The sequence below is a fragment of the Apostichopus japonicus genome, chromosome 16 (assembly GCF_037975245.1).
Source record: "Apostichopus japonicus isolate 1M-3 chromosome 16, ASM3797524v1, whole genome shotgun sequence".
Taxonomy (NCBI): domain Eukaryota; kingdom Metazoa; phylum Echinodermata; class Holothuroidea; order Aspidochirotida; family Stichopodidae; genus Apostichopus; species Apostichopus japonicus.
This window is the reverse complement of record NC_092576.1, coordinates 43704587-43725458: the sequence shown is the minus strand read 5'-3', so window position 1 is coordinate 43725458 and position 20872 is coordinate 43704587. Positions and strand designations below refer to the sequence as shown.

General features: G+C 34.3%; 2 protein-coding genes across 6 annotated transcripts in view; both read right to left on the bottom strand.

Moving 5' to 3' along the window:
- Positions 1-291: 291 nt before the first annotated feature.
- LOC139983295 (uncharacterized) lies at positions 292-15619 on the bottom strand. Of its 5 annotated transcripts, XR_011798593.1 has the most exons (7): positions 13059-13442; positions 12056-12124; positions 8783-8861; positions 6877-6960; positions 4951-5034; positions 4006-4078; positions 292-2729 (listed from the first exon to the last, which is right to left on the bottom strand). XR_011798593.1 is itself a non-coding variant. In XM_071996757.1 (5 exons), exons 1-5 carry the CDS (start codon positions 15341-15343, stop codon positions 2714-2716), a joined length of 474 nt encoding a protein of 157 aa, XP_071852858.1. In that variant the 5' UTR covers positions 15344-15619; the 3' UTR covers positions 293-2713. The 5 variants fall into 5 exon arrangements, 1 of the variants encoding a protein (XP_071852858.1); XR_011798591.1 differs by lacking the exon at positions 12056-12124 and having other exon boundaries at positions 293-2729; positions 13059-13438; XR_011798592.1 differs by lacking the exon at positions 8783-8861 and having other exon boundaries at positions 293-2729; positions 13059-13437.
- A 203-nt stretch (positions 15620-15822) lies between these two features.
- The window catches only part of LOC139983781 (uncharacterized), a 33998-nt gene continuing 28948 nt past the window's right edge, over positions 15823-20872 (bottom strand). Inside the window, exon 12 of the mRNA XM_071997557.1 lies at positions 15823-19873. Within this exon, the coding sequence (XP_071853658.1) occupies positions 19856-19873 (18 nt within the window). The 3' untranslated portion in view covers positions 15823-19855. The remainder of the gene's footprint in view (positions 19874-20872) is intronic.

Genomic DNA, 20872 nt, shown 5'->3' with positions numbered 1-20872 from the left:
GGGCAATTCCAGAAATTTCTATTAGAGGGGTACAAGTGCCAGTAGACCCCCAAGAAGCCCATCCCCTCATTGACCTAGGTCTGCTCATGAAGTATCCAGTTAAAAACTACCGGAAAATAATTGGCAGGACTCTATATTTGGGCAATTCCATAAATTTATATTAGTGGGGTACCCCTGCCAGTAGACCCCCAAAAGGCCCATCCCCAATCATCTCCACCCAAACTACTTTTCACCCAAAATGTTATATCTATAATTATATATATACATGCAAGGTATACTTAAAGATAGGATATAACAATGTTTTGTGCAGCTTCAGCACTTTCGGAAATATATTTTTAAATTCATAACAGAGTCAATACAATATTTGAATGTTTGTTAGCCAATATATTAATAATTATGGTATTAAATAATAATAATAATAAAAGTCCAAAACCAACATAAACTTTGCTTACAAAGTAATGACCTTCAGTACAATACAACATTTGTGTAATCAGGGCTCTTATATCGCTTACTGAAATATTCAACTTGTCTCAATTTTGCCAACCAATAATTCTCCAATTGTGCAGCATCAGCCAATACTGCAATCCTTATCATCCACAAAAGTATGTGACTTTGTGAGCTTCGGAATTATCATCCTGGCATTTTTTAATATGTCATGAAATTCAAGGCAAAATGCAGTCAAGCGTTAGTTTAGTTTCTAATTATTGGTTCATACATCAGCATCCTAAACACATGTGTTTGTTGTACCATTTATGTTGCATGATCATGTGCAGTAAACAGATCATGATTGCACAGGAGAATACTTGTCAGCCTACAGCTGGTTTACAAGCAACACTTGTTAAACGCTCATACTGGCATTACTGCTATTGAAAGAAGATGCAATATGAACCACAGAAAATAATGCATATTTTTTTCATTAGATGCAGACATTGAAGAATTTCATTGATTTCCAATGCATATTTATAAACTCTCTTCACAACATGTGAAAACAATATTCTGTATGTATAATTTGTAAAGGTGTTGTAGAACTAGGTGTTTAGCATTAGCAGTACATCAGTTAGGAATGCATTATTATGGGCTCTGTTTTGGTGTCAACACAATAACAGACTAAAACCTGCTAAATGTAGCACTTTATCATCAGGTTTATAGTGCAATTATGTGGAAATGACAACCAGCTAAAAACTTGGGTTCTAAATTAAACTGCATAACTTTACCTTTACTTACTTACCCTCAACCATGTACATGCCCCTATTCAGTATTGTGGGTAATGTCAAATTTAATACACATCAACCAGTCACTAGTCAACAACTTCACACATCAACTTCCAGTTGCAGTATCATTGTACTTTCCATAACCTCATTATTCTTTTTGAAATGAGCGCCAAATGCAATGTGGGTTCATCTACTCAACCATCTACTCACCAAGTACAAGAACAGTCTAACTGACATCAAATGCAAATACTATACTGTACATATGAGATTAACTACTGGTAGTTGTAACACATATTTTAAGAGAAGTCAATTATAAACTACTTTGAAAATCCATCTGCTTTAGTAGAAGATTCCAATTCGGGCTTTTTGTTCAGTGTATAGTAAAGGTTTTGAAATTATAAAAACAGAAAAAGAGCATCAATTCAGTTTTAATATGCAATACATTTTTAAATTGAAGTAAAACATTATTTAAATTCAATACAACTCATCAAATTTGTAATATAAACTTGAATGCAAATTGGTATAAAAGGGAGTTCCAATGCCCTAATAATGAAGTTTTGTAGATAAAAGGCAATAAGGATCATTAACTTAATATGATCAAATATGAAATATGACATTGTGTTTACAATTTAGCTGTATCTGGCTTATTTCTCTCTGGTGCAAACTGTTCATAAATTATTATTGAGATGATGCTGTCCCCCATAAATGGAAAAGTGCAGGATATTGACATTTTATTAATTTGGAACAAGAATTTATAATGATGTGACATGGCTTAATACTCCTTAGCCAGGTACAGTAACTCTCTTTTCTCTGCAATCACATGGTATTACAGGGCTTCAGGTTCAATTAACATACATTTAATTTGGAATACTAGTTTGTAGTATAGGTAAGTTCTTTTTCATTTGCAAAAAGGGACATCTAGTCAGGGGTAGCATGATCTATGCAGGGATTGCTTGATTTGTAATTTGAAGTTGTAACAGCATTCCATTTGTATGCTATTGAAAATGTACAACCTAAGCAAATCAAATATCATTTTGTGTTACTATTCTGTTTTAATAGGAGACCTGTTCAATCATGGCTGAACCAAATTGCTTAATAGTTTTCCAAAACTACAAAGAACATGAATAACGCTTATCAATTTGAAAAAAACAAATAATGTACATGAATACAGTGGTTCAGTTTCACCCTAATTACTTTGTGTTAGTGGTTGGTAATTTTGAATTGGTGTCGATAATATGACATACTTCTCCAGTTCTCCAAAAAAAAATAGGAAGATCATCTCATTAATTTCTTCTCTCACTAATTGGTTGTTTCTCTGAGACTATAACTTTAAATCTTTGTAATATTTTACAGGATCAACACACAAGATTAAATTAATCTGCCAACATACTTAACATTCTTTTCTCTGCCAGCTTCTGGCATTTGCCAGATTCATTTATAATTTTTGTTTCACAATAAACCAGTTGTATGGGACATCTTCGCCCTGTGTCTTTAGGAAGTCATTAATCTTTTTTTGATCTAGGTGCAAAAAGAAGCATCAGCAAAGTATTAGCGACTTCTTAATATACAAATAAAAAAAATGGGAAAATCACCCCCTACCCCAGCCGACAAATTAAAAAAAACTGACTGAGGCAATCCCCCATTTCTAACATCCTAGTAAAAACACTGCACAACTCATGAATAATTGATGACATAATGTCCTTTCCCATATGATCAATTGTATATCATTATTCACATGAATATTTAACAGTTTAATTCAAGTGGTTTTCCACACTATACTTAATTTTTACATATGTTATCAGAAAAGACTCGTAGATGACCTCGTTCTTTAACATCATAGATGAGCCACTACTTCATCGGCCATGTTAGGTAAGAAGCATTTGCAAAACGACATTTGACCTAATATTCATGTAAAATAGCTCAATTAAATATTATATATAACTAGGCTAACCATTATGTTTCAATACATGCCAATAATTAATATCAACACAAATGTCCACAAATCATCTGATCATGCACATTTCAGGGTAACATAGGGATAATTTGACACATTTGTTTACCAGAATAATAACAACATGGGTGCTAAAATATCTGATTGTGACTCATCTGACAAATCTCTCTTGCAAGTTTCCTTCTGTAGTGAGGGTGAGAGATTAAATTTTGAAAAGGAATGGGCTTGAGAAGTTAGCCTATGTTGGCAAAGGCTCTTACTATTTATATCCACCCCCCCCCAAAAAAAAATGTGAAACACTGACCCGTTCTGTGCATTTTGACAGATTAATAACAATATGAACTATACAGTAATGTCACTGAACCCCACATGGAATATTGTTGCTACTGAAAACTAGCTTACTCTAAGATACAGATACATGCAGTAGTCAACAGTATTGTGCCTGGCTAACCATAATTATGATATGATGGTATACATATATAGCAGACACAGTTGTCAACAAAGTTCTTGTTATTGAACTTTTTACTGTCTAGCTTGTGACTAATATGCCTAATGTACATGATTACAAATTGAAACTCATGGTTTTAGTAAGTGGAATGCTGGAATGAATGATTAAAAGTAAATGGTCCATTCCATTAATTGAGGTTCCAGTTACTGACATTTTATGTGCCATATAGTCTTCCATATTGTTATGCTTTTAAGCTTTATGGAAGACTTCCCTCCACTTTGTACTTTTGTGGCAAACAAATAAATAAATAATTAACTAATACTAAAGTCAAACATGGATCCACAATTGATTGAAGGTTTGATAAGACTTCCTGTGATTTAAGCAGAGTTTTCTACCTTGCATCGTCTTTGAGGTTCCTGTGATGTATTTTCTTCTCATGGTTCTTTTCCCATATGGTATACTTCCTTACTGTAAGAAATAATATCATATCATGTGCATCAAATAGTAGAAGGTACTCAGTACTAGTAAATCACAGTGAAAACTTACAAAAAACACAAACTATTTTGAACTGACGTACAAGTGACCCTTGATACAATCTACACTCTCCTGCACTTCCATGAACAGGCATCTCTACACATGGAAGCACTTTCTATAACTAAAATGTCATGATTACTATAATTGCCCAAATTCATGCAAAAGCATTCAGCTTTGATATTATATGATATCACAATGCACAAGTGCTTCATCTGTCCCCACAAAGTGAGACACTGAACAGACACGGACCCATATTTAAGCGATCTTCAGCAGACCACAATAAGAGCTGGGGTGGAGTCTAGAGTAATATCTATTTGCTAGAATTGAATGTGTAGGAAAATTCCTCTTGACAAACCATCCCTGGTATTGTTGTACCACAACCACTTTGGGGTTGATTGGTCAAGATGCCCAAACAAACAATAATTTTGGCATCGGTGGGTAAGAATGAAGTACAACTGGTAGTCTGGTAACCAGTGAGATTTGGCCAAATCTTTATCCTTATATCACTATGTGTAGAGAACCATATGATGGTAAACTATGTTCACAGTGTTTCAAAATTACAATTTCAGAGCACCAGATTGGGATTGAATGTCCATACAACAAACAACCACCAGTCATTGCCTATCAGTTGTTAGCAGTGGAAGACTAAACCCTAATGAGCAGCACTGCTAAAATATACTTTGCATGTGATGAAATGATATGTGATCTAAAGGAATTAACATAAATACTTCCATCCCTCCTATATATATATATATTGTAGTATAAATGTTTGCTTTAATGCAAATGGTAGAGATTGCAGTCCATACCTTTTTGACCCTTTGAAGTGTTGCGACGGTTGCAAACAGGGATATGATCTTCATCTCCATCACTCTCCTCATTAGTTGTTACAGCTAAAATTCAAAGTAGAAACAGAGCTGGTTTACAGCATTATATAAAACCATATACTGGCAAGATAGTCAGAAATGCATGTTATTTGCTCATATATTTATGATCAATACCAATTTTATGTTTTCATTCCAATATTTAGCAAATATGCCCAATACAGCAGAACTTTGTCATGTGATTGTTTATCAATTGATATGCCATGTCAAGACCAGCTGTTGCACATAGGTGTAAACAGGTAAATCTTACTTTCCTTAACAATGCATTCAATTTGCTGTAACAATTGAGTGGAATATATGGTGTAATTATAATTGCACCCATACTACCTTGATTTGTCTCCACCTCTCCCCCACAATTTTTTCCAACATGGGTTAGCCATATCCATAACATAACATTCTTCATTCAATTAATTTCCAAATGAATAAAGACATTCCAAATGCAATGATCATGTCACAAGTTGAAATATTTTAATGAAAAGAATATTAAAAATGTGGATAATTGACATTGGAGCTTCATGGTGGAATGTTGGCTTAAGTCAAAAGTAAAGGCAATTGATTTCACTGGTCCAATTTAATGAAAAATGATGGTACAATTGCTCATACAAATTCAACAAAGCATTACAGTATGTATCATGTACACAGTAATAGATGCATGTAGACATACACATGCAAAATGCTTCAGACATGTGACAGCCTACAGTACAGTACAGTATATAATAAATATAGATCTGAAATGCTCTTAGTTTAATAATATTCTTTCATACCTGTAAAACTGTGCTTCCCGTTAAGAAATACAAAAAGAAATTTTACACTCTAAGATTTTTCTGCAAGTGCATCTTTTTGTTTTTATCAAGTCTATTGTGGCCCTTGCTCACACATCTCTGGTCTGTGTAATGTTCCACTGGGACAAGTCCAAATTTTCCAAATCAATTATCAATAACTTTTTAAGTGTGTAGTGTACTTGATATGAAGCTGTTGAAAGTTTAAAATCTGTTCAGCTATTCAATGTATACTAGGTTGCTGCATGAATATGGAAGAATTCTCCTTAACCTATTCTCACATGTCCAAAAAAATAGGACGGACTGCCTCCAGTTGACTATTCACACCATGCGCATGAATCTGTCTTGAATAGGTCTGTTCATTGTACAAATCAACAAAACACTCATTGCTGCAGGAATATAGCTCTCGAAAGTTATGGTACAAATCTCACAGCCCCACACTGAGACGGACCTACTGTACCACAGGTACAAGTACCATCGATAAACAGCTCTCTAAACCACCATGCAACAGCTCAAACAATTTGTTTGTTTCCTTTTGACAGATGAGATCAAAACCTATGTTCAGTTTTCCCCCTTAACACAGAATCCCACCACGCATACAGTCTCACACAGGTCTAAACAACAAATAGAAGTTTCAGAGCACAAGTAAAGCAGGTTGGAAGTGAAAGTCCTAATAAAAAAAAAACAATGCTAATTGCCCATTAGGTGTTGTCGGTGGATAAAACTACATGCTTATACCTCTGATAAGTAGTAAAGTTGTAAAGTTCTGTATTTTGTCAGGGAGTGTCACTACTCAACAAGCCCCATAGGGTTTTTAGTACACTTCCTTTCACAGGTTTTGGTTCATATCTCCTATGTTGTTATATCATACAGTTTATGTTATAAAACAATATAAATGAAATTAAAAAATGAAAGAAGCACTTCAAAAATATAGTTGCTCTAAAAATTACTATATGTGTGAAATAAGAATAAGCAAGTTACTAGGTGTTAGACACATTCATCTACTTCTCTCCTGTATATTTGTACTATTAATTGTGGTTTCAATGCAAATGGCAGAGATTGCAGTCCATACCTTGTTGACCCTTTGAAGTGTTGTGACGTTTGCAAACAGGGACATGATCTTCATCTCCATCACTCTCCTCATAACTTGTTACAGCTAAAATTCAAAGCAGAAGACAGAGCTGGTATAGAGCATTATATAAAACAATATACTGACAAGATAGTCAGAATAACGCATGCTACTTGCTCAAGTTCCTTCAAGACAGTTGAGTAAATATGATGGGTGAAAACAGTAATAGAGGGTAAAGCAGGTAACTATGATAATGGAATTAGATGAAAAGCAGGACTGCATTGAAAAGCTATGAAGAAGGAGAGGGACAAACAGTAGTTGAAACTGGTTGGAAAAGCCTTAGGGGTTGAGTTCATTATAATAAGCACTTCACTTTTATCATGCCATACTCAATGGTATCAATCCTAAAATACAGTATTACAAAATGGGGTCTATGGCCTCAGCTACTCTACCCCATCCTTTTTCCTCATGGTACACCTTTTCCCTCTTCAGAGCTTCCTTGTGGGAAATTAGCTCCCCACAATATTCTATTAGGAACTCCCCTATGATGAACTTCCTATGTGCAATACCTGTACTCCATAACCTTTAACCACAAAATATGCAGTTACAGTTGGTCAAGTTAATATCATTTTCTGGCCATCATAGTACTCACAATAATATGAGAGTTGATTACAACATGTAATTGACATTTAAAGGCATTCACAAGTAAAAGCCCTGTCAACCTAATAATTTGGAGACATTCTTGAATCATCTCTTGTACCTCCAGGTTTACGTTATAGTTTGTACCCATGCAATATGACATAAACCTACATGAATGACCCACTTTCAATTATTTTTTGTACCTGTAGCTGATTTAAAATGATTTTGTGCAACAACAGTTAAATAACTAATGACATAATGTGTTGTCCTACCTAACACTATCAACTACTAGTTTGTACCAAGTAATCTATGTAATATATCATGCTTGCAAAATATTGGAAAGATAAACTATTGGAAGACCTAACGATAGGGCTCATTTGCGATTCAAGACCAACATAAATTTGAGTCTGATGCTAACATAGTGCCCTTCATGTACAGTATTATCATGTTTATAAGCACACATGTAGTACATAGGCTATCTGACTGATTTTAAATTGGTGGCACCACTAATATGAGATTTTGCCATGTACTATATAAATTCTTGTTAAAGTATAGCTTCATATACCAAATATTATGCAGATCATTTGCATAGGATCATGCCAAATTAAATTGAAATTTTACATTAAGCCCCACATTAAAGGGAGCAGCTGCACAATGCACATATCTACTACCCCTGACCAACATGTATACATTTACTGCAATGCAACATGTTTTAAGCATATATTATTACCATTCACAACACTGTTCGTCAAATACTGTGAATAATTCAAAAAGCTCAACTAACATACACACCAGTGCTGTTGTACAGTATTTGAGACAAATTTAGACTCAACAATAAAGTCATCAATAAACTGGACTAAAAATCCCCATTTATCAACATTGTTAGTACAATAGTGAAAAGCCTTTTTAATGGCCCCAAACTTCTCTTTACACGACATCTAAGTTGCATCGGTTAGAAAAATATCATAAAATTATAATGCTTTTGCAATAAGCATTTCATGGTGCAAGAGCGGATTTAAAACAGTGGAACTACTTTCAAAGCACTGAAACATCCACATAGGCACTAATTTTTTTTTTCTGGAGGTATAGACCCAACCATGCACGCATCGCCTGACGTTAGGCTACTTCTGGGCTCGGTCTAGCGAAAGGAGGATCACCCGGATCGAATGTTTGGCTCATCGCTTTGATAAGGCGTCATACTGAAGACAACATACTGAAGACAAACGTTTGAACTTTGCATCAAGATGGCTTAACTTAGTTCAAGACATACCTTTAGTTGCCACCTGAGGCTTGAAGTTAGATTTGCAAAGAAAATCATAGGAATATTTCCACTCCCAGAGATGACAACCCTGAGGATCAGAGACCAGACCAGAGCTGATGTTTATTTTTTTACCAGTGGTTTTTAATATTTGTGTAACTTTTTGATGTGCAATTGGCAATTTAATGGGTGAGTGAAACCATGCTGTCTCCATTTTTTTTACTCTCCCCAATGAGATCAAAGCATAACCGTGCCATAAAGTATTATTTTAAGCAAGTGTTGTAATAATATTGTAGGGTAAGTGTATCCTAACCCAGTAATGTTACTAAAAAATTAGGTCCCGATCGAACAACAATTGCATTTATTTTTACTGGGCCCTAGTTGCTATCGTATCACTTCCCAATCCCATACTGTGCAGGTATATTCTACACTATAGGGCAGCTGGTCAAGTGCTGTACTGTACCTTACTAGCTTCACTGTTTTACCTCTGTTCGCCTGTCCTGCCCCTTCAATCAATTTTCACCGCCCAGTCCCCCATTCATTAGCCCTTATATTTGTACTTCCCTGTCGCCAACTCCATAGGTTTATTTTTTTCTTGCTAAATTCCACAGTTCACTATTCACTATTTGTATGCGCATATCGTAAGCCTGTTTGAACTTCAGAGTTTTAAACTACACATGCGCAAAGCCTCAAAACCTGATCCAATATTTACCCTGGGCTCTTTGCAGTGTCTGTAAACAACCAGCTCCACGAAAATTACAGTTACCCAGGGATAGGCTATATCAATAACTTTCTACGAAATATGCATTAAAAAAATCCTTTAAATTTGACAATGCAGGAAGTTCAGTAATTTACCCAGGAACCTGTTTTAAAAATTATATACCAAATTTATTGTATGCATGGTTCACCACATATAAGCATATTCTGAAAATTTTAGTTGAATTGCTTCACAACTGGTCTGATTTTCATTGTAAATTGATTCCCAATGGGTTTGAAATATTCACTAGAAATGCCAGTTGTTGCATCTGTACCTGTACTTGAAGTTCCTCTTTTGCATAAAAAAAAGGTTGGTAGATTAGAAACTAGAAAGGGAAATTGTGAACCCCCTTTAGAGTTGTATATTCAACCTCAACCATTGACAACTAGAGTGATTCAAATGAAAACAAGTCACATTTTTTAACAAGCAGATTTGAGAGCTATGAAATTCATTCAGTTGCACGCACTGATCAAGGTTTTCAACTCAAAATGGGATGTTTAGATTTGCAGCTACAGCAAGGGGCGGGTCCATTCTTTATTAATTTATAATATAAGACTATCATGATATTGCACCCAGTAATGCAATATCTGCCAGAAGTATTTGTTCACAAGCAGAAGATATTTATTGTGTAATGGATTGTTCAGGAATGTTTTGCCAAAACCAAATAGTGGATAAAGTCATGTGTATTATGTGTACAGAAGCAGTTTAAATGGCATAGTTTGTATAGGTTATAATAAAGGGTTAGCCTGTCATTTTCTATGAGTTACTGTGTATGTACATTACCAAAAATGTTATTTACATGTATATATGCCTTTAATGAAAAAATATAGGAGTTTCATATTGTAGCTACTGTAGGCCTTTTCTTCATAATAGTACCAACCATTGGCAAATGTGTTTCACTTTGTAGGAAAGAAATACTTTTTTTGAGATGTGCAGATGAGTTTTTGCATCTCTCAAATGTTTCATATATTGATAGGTCAGTATATACCTTTTAAAAAACATGTGTAGATTTATTTTGGTGTGATGTAGCATAAAATTTGCAACTTGTGGATTTGGCCAACAATTTACTCAGCGATTAAAGTTAAATTTATAGTGGATATTAGTGAAATTACTAGTGATTGCTCGAAAAGATTGGAGAGTTGCAAGCAAATCTGCCAAACCAGTGGTGACATGTGAATACAAGGGGTTGACAGCACCAAAATTAATGCATGTAACTTTTGACTGCATGTTACTTAAATAGCTTACATGTGTGTGCGCACGTGTGCATGCACACATGTAAGCTATGTGTGCATACATGTGCATGCAAGTAAAATATTCAGTGTCCCGAAATGGCCTACATAAACAAAACAGAGGAGTAACTTTGAAAACACCATTTTTGTATTTTTCACTTGTGGTGCAGGTAATGATTTGTTTGTGCAGGTAATTTTTGTTTAACCTACATGCACATGTGCATGTACAATTTTTTTTTGTAATTGGAACATTGGTTGACAGTCACCAGTTTATTACACCTCTGTTTATAGCTCCATGATTACACATTCAAGAAAGAAAACAGCCTCAGGCCATACCAATTACAGGTCACTACATCAAACCACTATACATCTGTTGCATTCAATTCAATACTATGAATGCCATAATATATTGACAAATCCCAAGACTTCTAGTCATTAAAGTTACAGTAAATTCATCAAATCTTTGACATGGCAATGTGTGCACCTAAACAATGGCAGTGAGGGAAGATCTCACCATGAAATGTATAAATGTCCCAATGCACCAACTCACATCCATGAATGTAAACACCTGTTCCAACATGCATGACCATAAACATAATACTTTTTATAGATCTGGTTTAGCAGATGACTCTTTAGTTCTGTTTCTCGATAGACATAAATTTGGCATCCTAATAACCACATCTTAGATAACAACTATTTTACCTCTGTGTGAAAGCATCCGTGACTAAAACAGCTATGTAAATTAGTGTACTGGTTTCATCTTAACAAGTTATACGTGCTGGGCAGAAGAGCAATAGAGACAGAAATTGCCCTAGGATTGATTACAGATAAAAGATAAAAGTGAATCTGTGTAAGAATGGCACTGTATACTGCGTGGCACAGTGCAGCACAGTGTAACAGGAACTGGAATAGATACTTACAGTTGGAGTAGTTTTATGTGGTTCGAGTTAGTGTTAATATTTACTAACAGCTGTATGCCGTTCTATGCCATATACTGTGTAAGGTGGGAGAGGGAAGGGGAAAGGGTAACTACAATGTTCGCTCTACATTAGCAACATAGGTCTCTGCAGGTTGATATGTACATATGCTTTTACTTTAACCTTTGATTTGGTCCATGACACTTGCATTTAATAATTTATGTGTAGTGGATTATGTGCAAAGACTTGATGCGTCAAGTATAGTAATGCTCAGTTAACAGAGACAGCAAATGAATACTGTTATCAGTGTTCTTTCTGACAAAGTAATCTTGAATTTCAAGGTAATGATTCTCATGTCTGCTTAAATGGTAGAATACTGTACCTAGTTTTGCAGATACTTTTCTAGGACTTATATTCCAAGAGCACCATTGGTATTCATGTGTAGCCTTACCTATGGAAAAAGGTGACATATTTTTAGTGTGTTTCACAAAACATGAGTCTTGAAAGTAGAATGCATAAATATGCTATTGTTTAAGTGTAAAATACATTTTAAAAATTTAAGGGTTGGAACAGCCCTTTTCCTTTCATTTACATCAAACCTCTCATTGACCAAAAATCTTTCACTTGTATTCTTTTTTATGTTATATTCATGATGTAAGATCCTTTTATAATGAAATTTGTTTGATGTTACTTTGATGTTTACCTACTTCACAAGTTAAAGAGAAATTTGTTCAAAACTTTCTCAATGCAAGAGGGATGTTATGAAGTGATATTCTACACCCCCCTCCCATGTACTTAAAGTTCTTATCAAACAAGATTATTTATTCCTTTGCACTATTGACCTTCAACTTTCCCCTTCTAGGGTAGGGTAGGGTTCCCAAAATTATAGATATACTTTAGAAATTGTTCTGTCCATTTCCCAGATGTATACAGTACTGTAAGGAAGGTTCAGACAAGGAAAATCAACTAAAAATTAGGATAAAGAGTTGTTTTCATTCTCACTTTGTGATATTTGGACCAGCGAAGACTAGAGAATACCCAGAGTTTTAGCAACTGCCTAAAACTGTATGATCTGATCTATTATTTACATCAATGAGTTTCATTCAATCTGGGATCAAACAATATAAGAGAAAACTAATTAATGATAGCCTTTAAACTTTGTTTCTAAACAGATATGCTTGAATTACAAAAAGAAAAAAAAAACCCATAATCAATGCATCTAATCAATGCATATACATACACATACATAAACAGAATAATTTGAATTCGCGCAAGTGAACCCTGCACTACATTAGATCGAAAAAGACGTGCAATTAAACCAAACTAAACATACTAAATTTCCCGTTACTTCTACATAAAATATCAATACAAAAACAACAACTTACTTCTTTGGCAGTATACTAAAATCACACGCTATAATAACTTCAGACTATCAAGCTTTCCTGAGAAAAAACGGTTAATAGTTCTTACAGTAAACAAATCGACCGTGAAGGAATGTCGTAATTGTTTCCTGAGCGTGACCGGAAATTAAATGCTAAAATATGATAAATGAAAAGGTTAAATAGAACTGAAGCGTGCAGTAATCCCGACTGCTCGCAACATCATTCATCAGTGATAAATTTGAAAATGTTCTTTCTGTTCAACATTAGGGTATATTGAACCAGTCACTGTTGAGATGCACATCATGTGTCCGTCCAAGCTTTTACAAATTTCGGATTGTTTTTCTTGGGATTTATTATTTCTGGAAAGTTAGCAGAATCAATCAGACATCAATTCCTTTCTTTCTAAAATGCACACTAAACATCCTTCAAAATAGCCCTCTTACTGACCGACGTGTATGACTCATCACCTGGACCGAAAATCCTGTGGCTCTGTGCGGACAAGTTGGTTGAACTATTCCATTCATCAGAGGGGGTCTTAAACAGTGTTTCTATAATTAGGATTGCATTAGATAAGTTAATTGGTAATTACTTGCTTCAACATTTAATGATGCATATTCTACGGTCATTTTCTTTGAAATAATATTAAGTTCGATATAATATGACGTTTGAAAGCGAATCTCGGCTGTGGCGTTGTAGGTGAACACTGTGCATTGTGTGGCTGTACCCTATTGCAGAGTACAGGATACACATATTACGTAACGGCGTGCCCACCGAAGAAAGCGTAACTTGTATTTTTCTAAGAAGATATTCGATTGGATTGTACTTGGTCCGATTGAAGATAGTGACCAATGAAAATGAATTTAACATCAGTTTAAAGTTATTATATATAAAGAAAAAATACTTCCCAAAACCATTTGAACTAAATTTGTCAATGAATATTCAAGAAGAAGGTTACGCAAAGTACGGCTATCAAATGGTGATTTTCTTCAGTATTTACTGTGTGTTATCAATGAGGGTTTTGAGTTTGATATTTATTAACCTTGCATCGTAAATCACCCAAGTCCGGTGGAATTTTAAACTGTATTGTTAAGAAAAGAACAGAACTTGAGAGACAACACATTTCTCTGTTTAGTGCAGTTTGAACTAAGTTTTTTCGGTATAAACTTTTCACATATATGGCTGTAGGAAAATGGTCTATATGGTTAAGTCATAGGCCTAAAACTGTGGCGGTCGAACTCAGTTCGGGTGCCGCACAGGGAATGGCGCTGAGGAATTGATATGCTTACAATGGTTGCTATGGGTATGATTTAATGAATTGTGTGTAATCAGTATCTTGAAGTAATTTTACAAAGGACTTTATTGAACTTTTGTACTACAGAAAAAATGATTTGTGTTGTCAATGGAACTCTTTGATCATTTTTTTTGAGTGGGACTTCTTGGAGCATTATAATAAATTTCCCCCGCGGGCAGCGATAATGCCATATTTTTCCAAGCTTACAGGTGGTATTTGCCACATAGGCCAATAGTATTGGTGGTATTGTTAACAGGTGATTTGAATTAGTGCTTTCAGAGAAATCCCAAGATAAATGTTTTGTTGCAATTAATGACCTTTTTTTTTCATACAAAATGCAGTAGGCACTAGGCCTTTATAATTAGGCTAGTCCAAAATCGGTCAAATAATGAATCATTGTTTATCAATGAAGCTTAACCTAGCTCAAATATATATTCATATGAGTGCTCAGCAAAAAGGAAAACAAAATTGTGAAAAAACCTATCCATACTCCAAACACAACTCTCTTCTAAGTTTCTGAAGCCCTGACGCGAAACGTTTGGAATTGCCCTAGTACTACCAAGTACTAGGCTAATAGTAATACACGATAATATCAATTAGGCTTATGGTAGGCATAGTTACGTTTTAACTAAGTTAGGCCTTACGTTATGCACAGCCTATAGACCTAACCAGCTGGCGTAATTAGGAGAAAGCCATAAATAATAGCCAAGGAGAGTGTGCTTCGAAAATATAATACGGCCGCTTATGCCATTAAATGAACTACACAAATAGTTAACTTACCGTTCTTCCCGCGCCGTGTGACTCGCACATCTGCATTTGGATGAACTGTATCTAGGCATATACTCGATAGGCTAGCTAGGCACGATCGAGGTTCGCGTACGTACGTATAGCTGTACTGCGCGAAGAGCGTAACGTAATAGAGGGCCGGCTTCTCTTCGGTGCAATAAGATACCGTGCAATACAATATTGGCAATATATCTTCATTTTCGCGATTCATTGCTTAAAAGAGGCTAATATATTTTTCCTTTGGGTAATATGTTTAAAAGGGTGATTTTATAATAAACATATACATATCGATTTTCATTTTAAAGGCCATAATCAAAATGTTGCCGAAAGTGCTGTTTTTAACACACGCACATATAGCCATATCAGAATGCCCATCTTCAATGCTTTCTAATTTACCTAGTTTTTAATTAATCTTTATAAATCTTAATAGAAACGAACATTTTTCAACCCCCCTTGACTCGCTTCCAACAATATTTGCAGAATGTAACTCTATCTTTCCAATTTAAAAGGCAGAACTTAGGGCGACAGTATATATGTCGCCCTAAGTCAAATGGTGCCCTAAGTGCTATTTTTTTCACATGAAGTGTATATATATATATATATATATATATATATATATATATATATATATATATATATATATATATATATATATATATATATATATATATATATATATATATGTGGACGAGATCAAGAACCCAAAAGTGTAGTCATATGTTTACAATTTTCTGTGTTTAATTGCGTAGTGTTTACAAACAGTCGTAGAATCAAAAGACGAAATAAGAAACAAAGGTATAATTGCAATTTGGAAAACAACTATTACAATTAATACATATTATGCAGTTATCAAGCCTATTGCATATTTTATTATGTTAAATTGTTCTGAGAAAAAAAAATATTCGGAAAATAATCTTTTTTAGGCCATTTGTGGAACATTGCTAGCATCGAACATATCATATTTTTTCTATATATATATATATTACGGCTAAAATTATTTGACGCACCTTAAACAAGAAATTATTTTGACAACAGTCCATTCTACAAAGGCAAGGTTATGTATTTATTCTTAGACATCCTTCATACATTATATATGACGTTATTCTACTTAGTAACAAACAATGAGTTCTGGAACAGGTGTATAATTATAATTCATTATAGTAAAACAGTGCACCCTCGTCATCGACAGACGTTTCCTAGCACTTACTCTCTTAAAGCAGAAGAAAAATAGCGCAATGTATGAATTTCAAAACAAGCAATATCGATATAAAGAGAAAAAAAAACAGAAGGAACTCGGCAATGATTGACTCACCCTAACAGATAATTTTTTCCCTTTTCAGTGATTCAAAGATTGTTCACCTGTGTTTTAGACACTTCACACGTGTTTATCGCAGTGTCAAATTTTATGTCTGCTTCCCGTAACATTCGCTCACGCAAACTGTCACTTCGAATACCACACACAATTCTATCGCGAATCAGGCTATCGTTCAAATCCCCGAACTCGCAAGTTGCGCTTTTTTTACGAAGGTCCGTGACATACTGGTCAATACTTTCATTTTCTTGTTGCTGTCGCGAGAATTGGTGCCGTTCATACGTAATATTTGTTTTCGGGCCACAAAAGTCCTAAAAAAATTGTTTCAACACTTCCAGGTCGAATTTATCCGATTCCCTTTCGAACTTGAACGAGTTATACACCTCGAGTGCACTTTCTCCTAACACATGTAGACAAAATGAAGCTTGGAGTCCTTTTTATCACTCCCTGTTGCTAACAAATACAGCTCAAATCTCTGAATTCATTTTTTTTTTGCAATTCACGGAAACCTTTCCTTCAAAACTTAAAGAATTGGTTAAGTTGTCATACATGTTTATGTTTTATGCAAGAGGACAAAACACAATGGTGACTGTTCAAATATCTTTTTCGGTTAAAGAGATATTCAAGTGTAAAGTTTTATCAGATTGTGTAGAAACTGTTGAAATCTGACTAGCTGTGATGTCACATCCTCACATTCCCGAAAAGTCTTTGTTTTTTTCTCTAAATATTTTGTGAGATTTCATGACTTTTAACCAAAATATATGTCGGGAGATCTCATATTTGTGAAAGGAAGTATTTTGAGATTAAACATCTGAAGAATTTTTGAATATATTATTTGCAAATGTGTTTAACAATGTAAATAATTTTTAAAGAAATATATTCACAATTGTCACGGAAGTGAGGATGTGACGTCACACCCTCACAGTAAGTCTTTCTACACCAGTCGTTTTCAAAGAAATTTTGATATCTTTAAAGTGTCATATCTCCTTTACAGACCATGCTATCATGGTAGTTTCTTCACTATTCTTTTTGCCCTTTTGTGCTCTTTCATACAAAATAGACATGTCAAACACCTGAACCAATCCTTTAAACCATCTGGCGGCTTTAACTGTTCCATTTTGGCGTATTTGGTTCAATTTCTGACACCATATCGTGTAGGTAATCTAAACACCAAGACGTTCTTAAGACAACTGCACGTGTATTGTATCTGGGTACCGGTGATATTATATTAACAGATTAACAAAATCAAACATAAGGATGGCGCTATGCTAGTACAATATGGGACAGTTATGGTTTGACGTACAATGAATGACCTTCGTTGGTGAAATAAAGTTTGCATATGTAATAATCACATGTTCACTTTCCACCAATCAGAGTAGCATCATACTTAATTTGGCTATATCTAAATATGACAACAGATCATGCAATATCCTAACAAGTGGTTCTAGGAAACCAGTCAGAGCCAAAGGTAAGTCAAATCTATATGTAAGGCTATAGTAGAAATCACATGCAATCACATATGAATATGTTCATTCAGTGCTGTAAAATGTTTCTACGCAACAAAACTGGATGTGTTACAGAAGCGTTGAGGTTTTGATAAACCCTCATAATATTTGCACTTCTTAATTTTAAGTATGAACTATGCACAATACATAAAAAAGATAAAATCAAAACTTTATGTTAAAGTTTCAATACCTGACTTAATGATGAATTTAGGAAAACAAACTTCCGAAGGAGATTCAATGTTGTTATTTTACATGCACTCTGATCAGATGGGTTAATAGAGAAAAGCTGTCGCAATCGAAAGAAAGACATTTATTTTCTATTACCCTTATGGCGCAAACGATATAATGTAAAATCACTGCGACCACCCATTTCAGCAGCGACCACCCATTTCAGCATGTTCATTACACTAGGCCTAACGGTCGTAAACAAAATAGAGAGGTTTGATTGGCGCATGATCTGGTGGGCGGGGCTTGCACATTTTGATTGAAGTTATAAAAGCTGGCGAATTTAATTCAGCTCAAATTTTTGAACATTTAATTCAATGAAACTAATGAATATTGATATGAAAAATGCATATGACGGTGTCATTTTTACTGCGCTTTTAGTGCAGTAAGCTGGAAAGGTGGAAGTTTAAATTTTGAAAACAAGAACTGAGACTTTAAAAACGTTCATCAAATTCGCCCTCTTTAAAAGAAATATCACGAGTAGCAAAATAATGGACAAGATACGCAATATTATTAATTATTAATTCATAATTGTACAGAAACTGACTTAATTGCTTATTATAATAAAAAAATACATATCTCATAATTCACATCCTCTGATATCCATACAGTATGTTACTATTCATCTTTTTTCCAATTTTTTTTTCTAAATTTTGCGTCAAGTTTAGTTATTCTATTTGCTATATATTATAACATACTTCTAGCTTTGCAAGAGATGAGAAGACATGCGCCAGTGTGGACATTTGATGGCGTAATTAAATATCCATATCATCTCCACCATATGCAGTATCTTACTTACTGACACTATCCATAACCAATCATGCATCGATTCACATTGTAGAATTACTATATTTACCTTGGCAACATATGTACCTCATTAAAATTAATTACCACGGAGGTAGCCTCCATAAATACTGTTAGATCAGTGTTCTTTCTTTCAAGATTCCTGGTTTTATTGATGGGTGGTGTTAGTACTTATGTGACATTCAAAATTACACCTTGGAAAACGTGAAAGTACCGTCTTTCTTACCACGAACCTTAACTTTGTCTACAGTGTTACATAACCTTTTTTTGTACTATACCCAATTCACAATGTGAAATCTCAAATCGAGGCAGCCAAACTCATCAATATTCCATTTTCTTTGTAATTACTCCATGAAGTACAATTTGATGATTTTTTTCTCCAAATATTTTGTTTATTCTTTCGGGGATAGCTTATTGATAAGCAAGTAATACTGCATTCTGACATAAATGGCTCCTTCTTTATAATTGGCAGAAGAAATATATATATGAAGTGATACAAGAAAAAATTGTTTAACAGATAAATAAATTGGAAAATGTCAGCATAAAATCGAGTGAGTTAAAAACAAGTATGATGATTTAAACTTAAAAACATAACTAACAGTTCCCTAAGCAAAAAATGCAAACAAATATCGACACATATGAAAACAGCGATGGTGTTTAAAGCAACGTGAAAGATTTAAAGAGGACGATGGCCGACGTTGTCACAAAATCACAATTATATATAGAGACCCGAATTCCCTTTGAAGTTTCCCAGTACCCTCCCAACTTGTTTTGTGTAAGCCTCGGACAAGCAATTTTCGATGAACTGAGTGGTGTATAACAACTCCGGCAGGATCAGAAGAGGCTGTCTTCAGGAACATGTACTTGCGTAATTCATCTACCAGGATCCAACCTTCTACAGGACAAAGAAGAATAAAAACCCATGCAAACAGAATGCTTGGATACTAAGCCCAGTCAATTACAGTATTATTGTTTTAATTTCTTGTTGGAGCGGGGGAAATGATTTTTTTCAGAATTTTGCTTAATATTATCAAAACTTTAAAATATGTTGATGTATAAGAGTGGAATTATAATAAAACGGAATGACGTTTACTAATAAGTTACTTCTTTTTCTCCTCTAAACATTAAAACTTATTCTATCAGAATGCGTGGATATTAGCCTAGTAATAAGACAATGTTTAATTTTGACAAAGGGGGAGGAGGCGGGGGGGGGGGGGATAATCATAACTGTTAGATATTTAAATTTATAAGGGTGTGAATTCTAACTAAAAACATTCAATCCTTACCATAATTGATCGATATAATATTTAGTAGGGAATGTATTAATATGATATTTCTGCTGGATGATTAGTTATTATTGTTTGCTAAAATGCTTGTAGTCGCTCATTAGATTAGTACAGATATATTTACATGTTTCCAATGTAGCTTTAGTTACCAAGTGCTTGATTGGATTGTTATAGATATATTATTGATTACTATCACTTTACCCTTCTCATTGGATGATGAGAAGTTTGTGTTCACTTTATCATTTAAAACCAATATTTTAATGATTGTTACTTATATTTGTTCTCTACATGACTTTAGACCTCTCACTGTTAGGTACTATGTAATATAGTATACTAATACTTCATCACTTTACCATGGTGACTGTTACTAGTATACTTTATAATATACCCATTTAACGGCTTGTAACATACGTTTACTACATTGGAACTTGATTCAGTCTTATGGAATGAGATACATTTTGCTGTTGAAGAATATTTATAATATTATGTCAATCCAATCATTGTATTTGTATATTTAGCAAATGATTGCTTACTATATTACTTTAATGCAACCATTCAATAATAAGCAATATTTTTTAGTTTATTTTAATAGTATATCTTTCTTTCTT

What these genes read in the sequence shown, in the direction of transcription:
- LOC139983295 (XM_071996757.1), bottom strand. Translation starts at nt 15,343, where the DNA reads ATGAATCGCGAAAATGAAGATATATTGCCAATATTGTATTGCACGGTA. An exon ending in CACTTCAAAGGGTCAACAAG is followed by an intron (nt 5,035 to 6,876) that starts GTATGGACTGCA and finishes TTTGAATTTTAG; the next exon opens with CTGTAACAACTAATGAGGAG. An exon ending in CACTTCAAAGGGTCAAAAAG is followed by an intron (nt 4,079 to 4,950) that starts GTATGGACTGCA and finishes TATTTCTTACAG; the next exon opens with TAAGGAAGTATACCATATGG.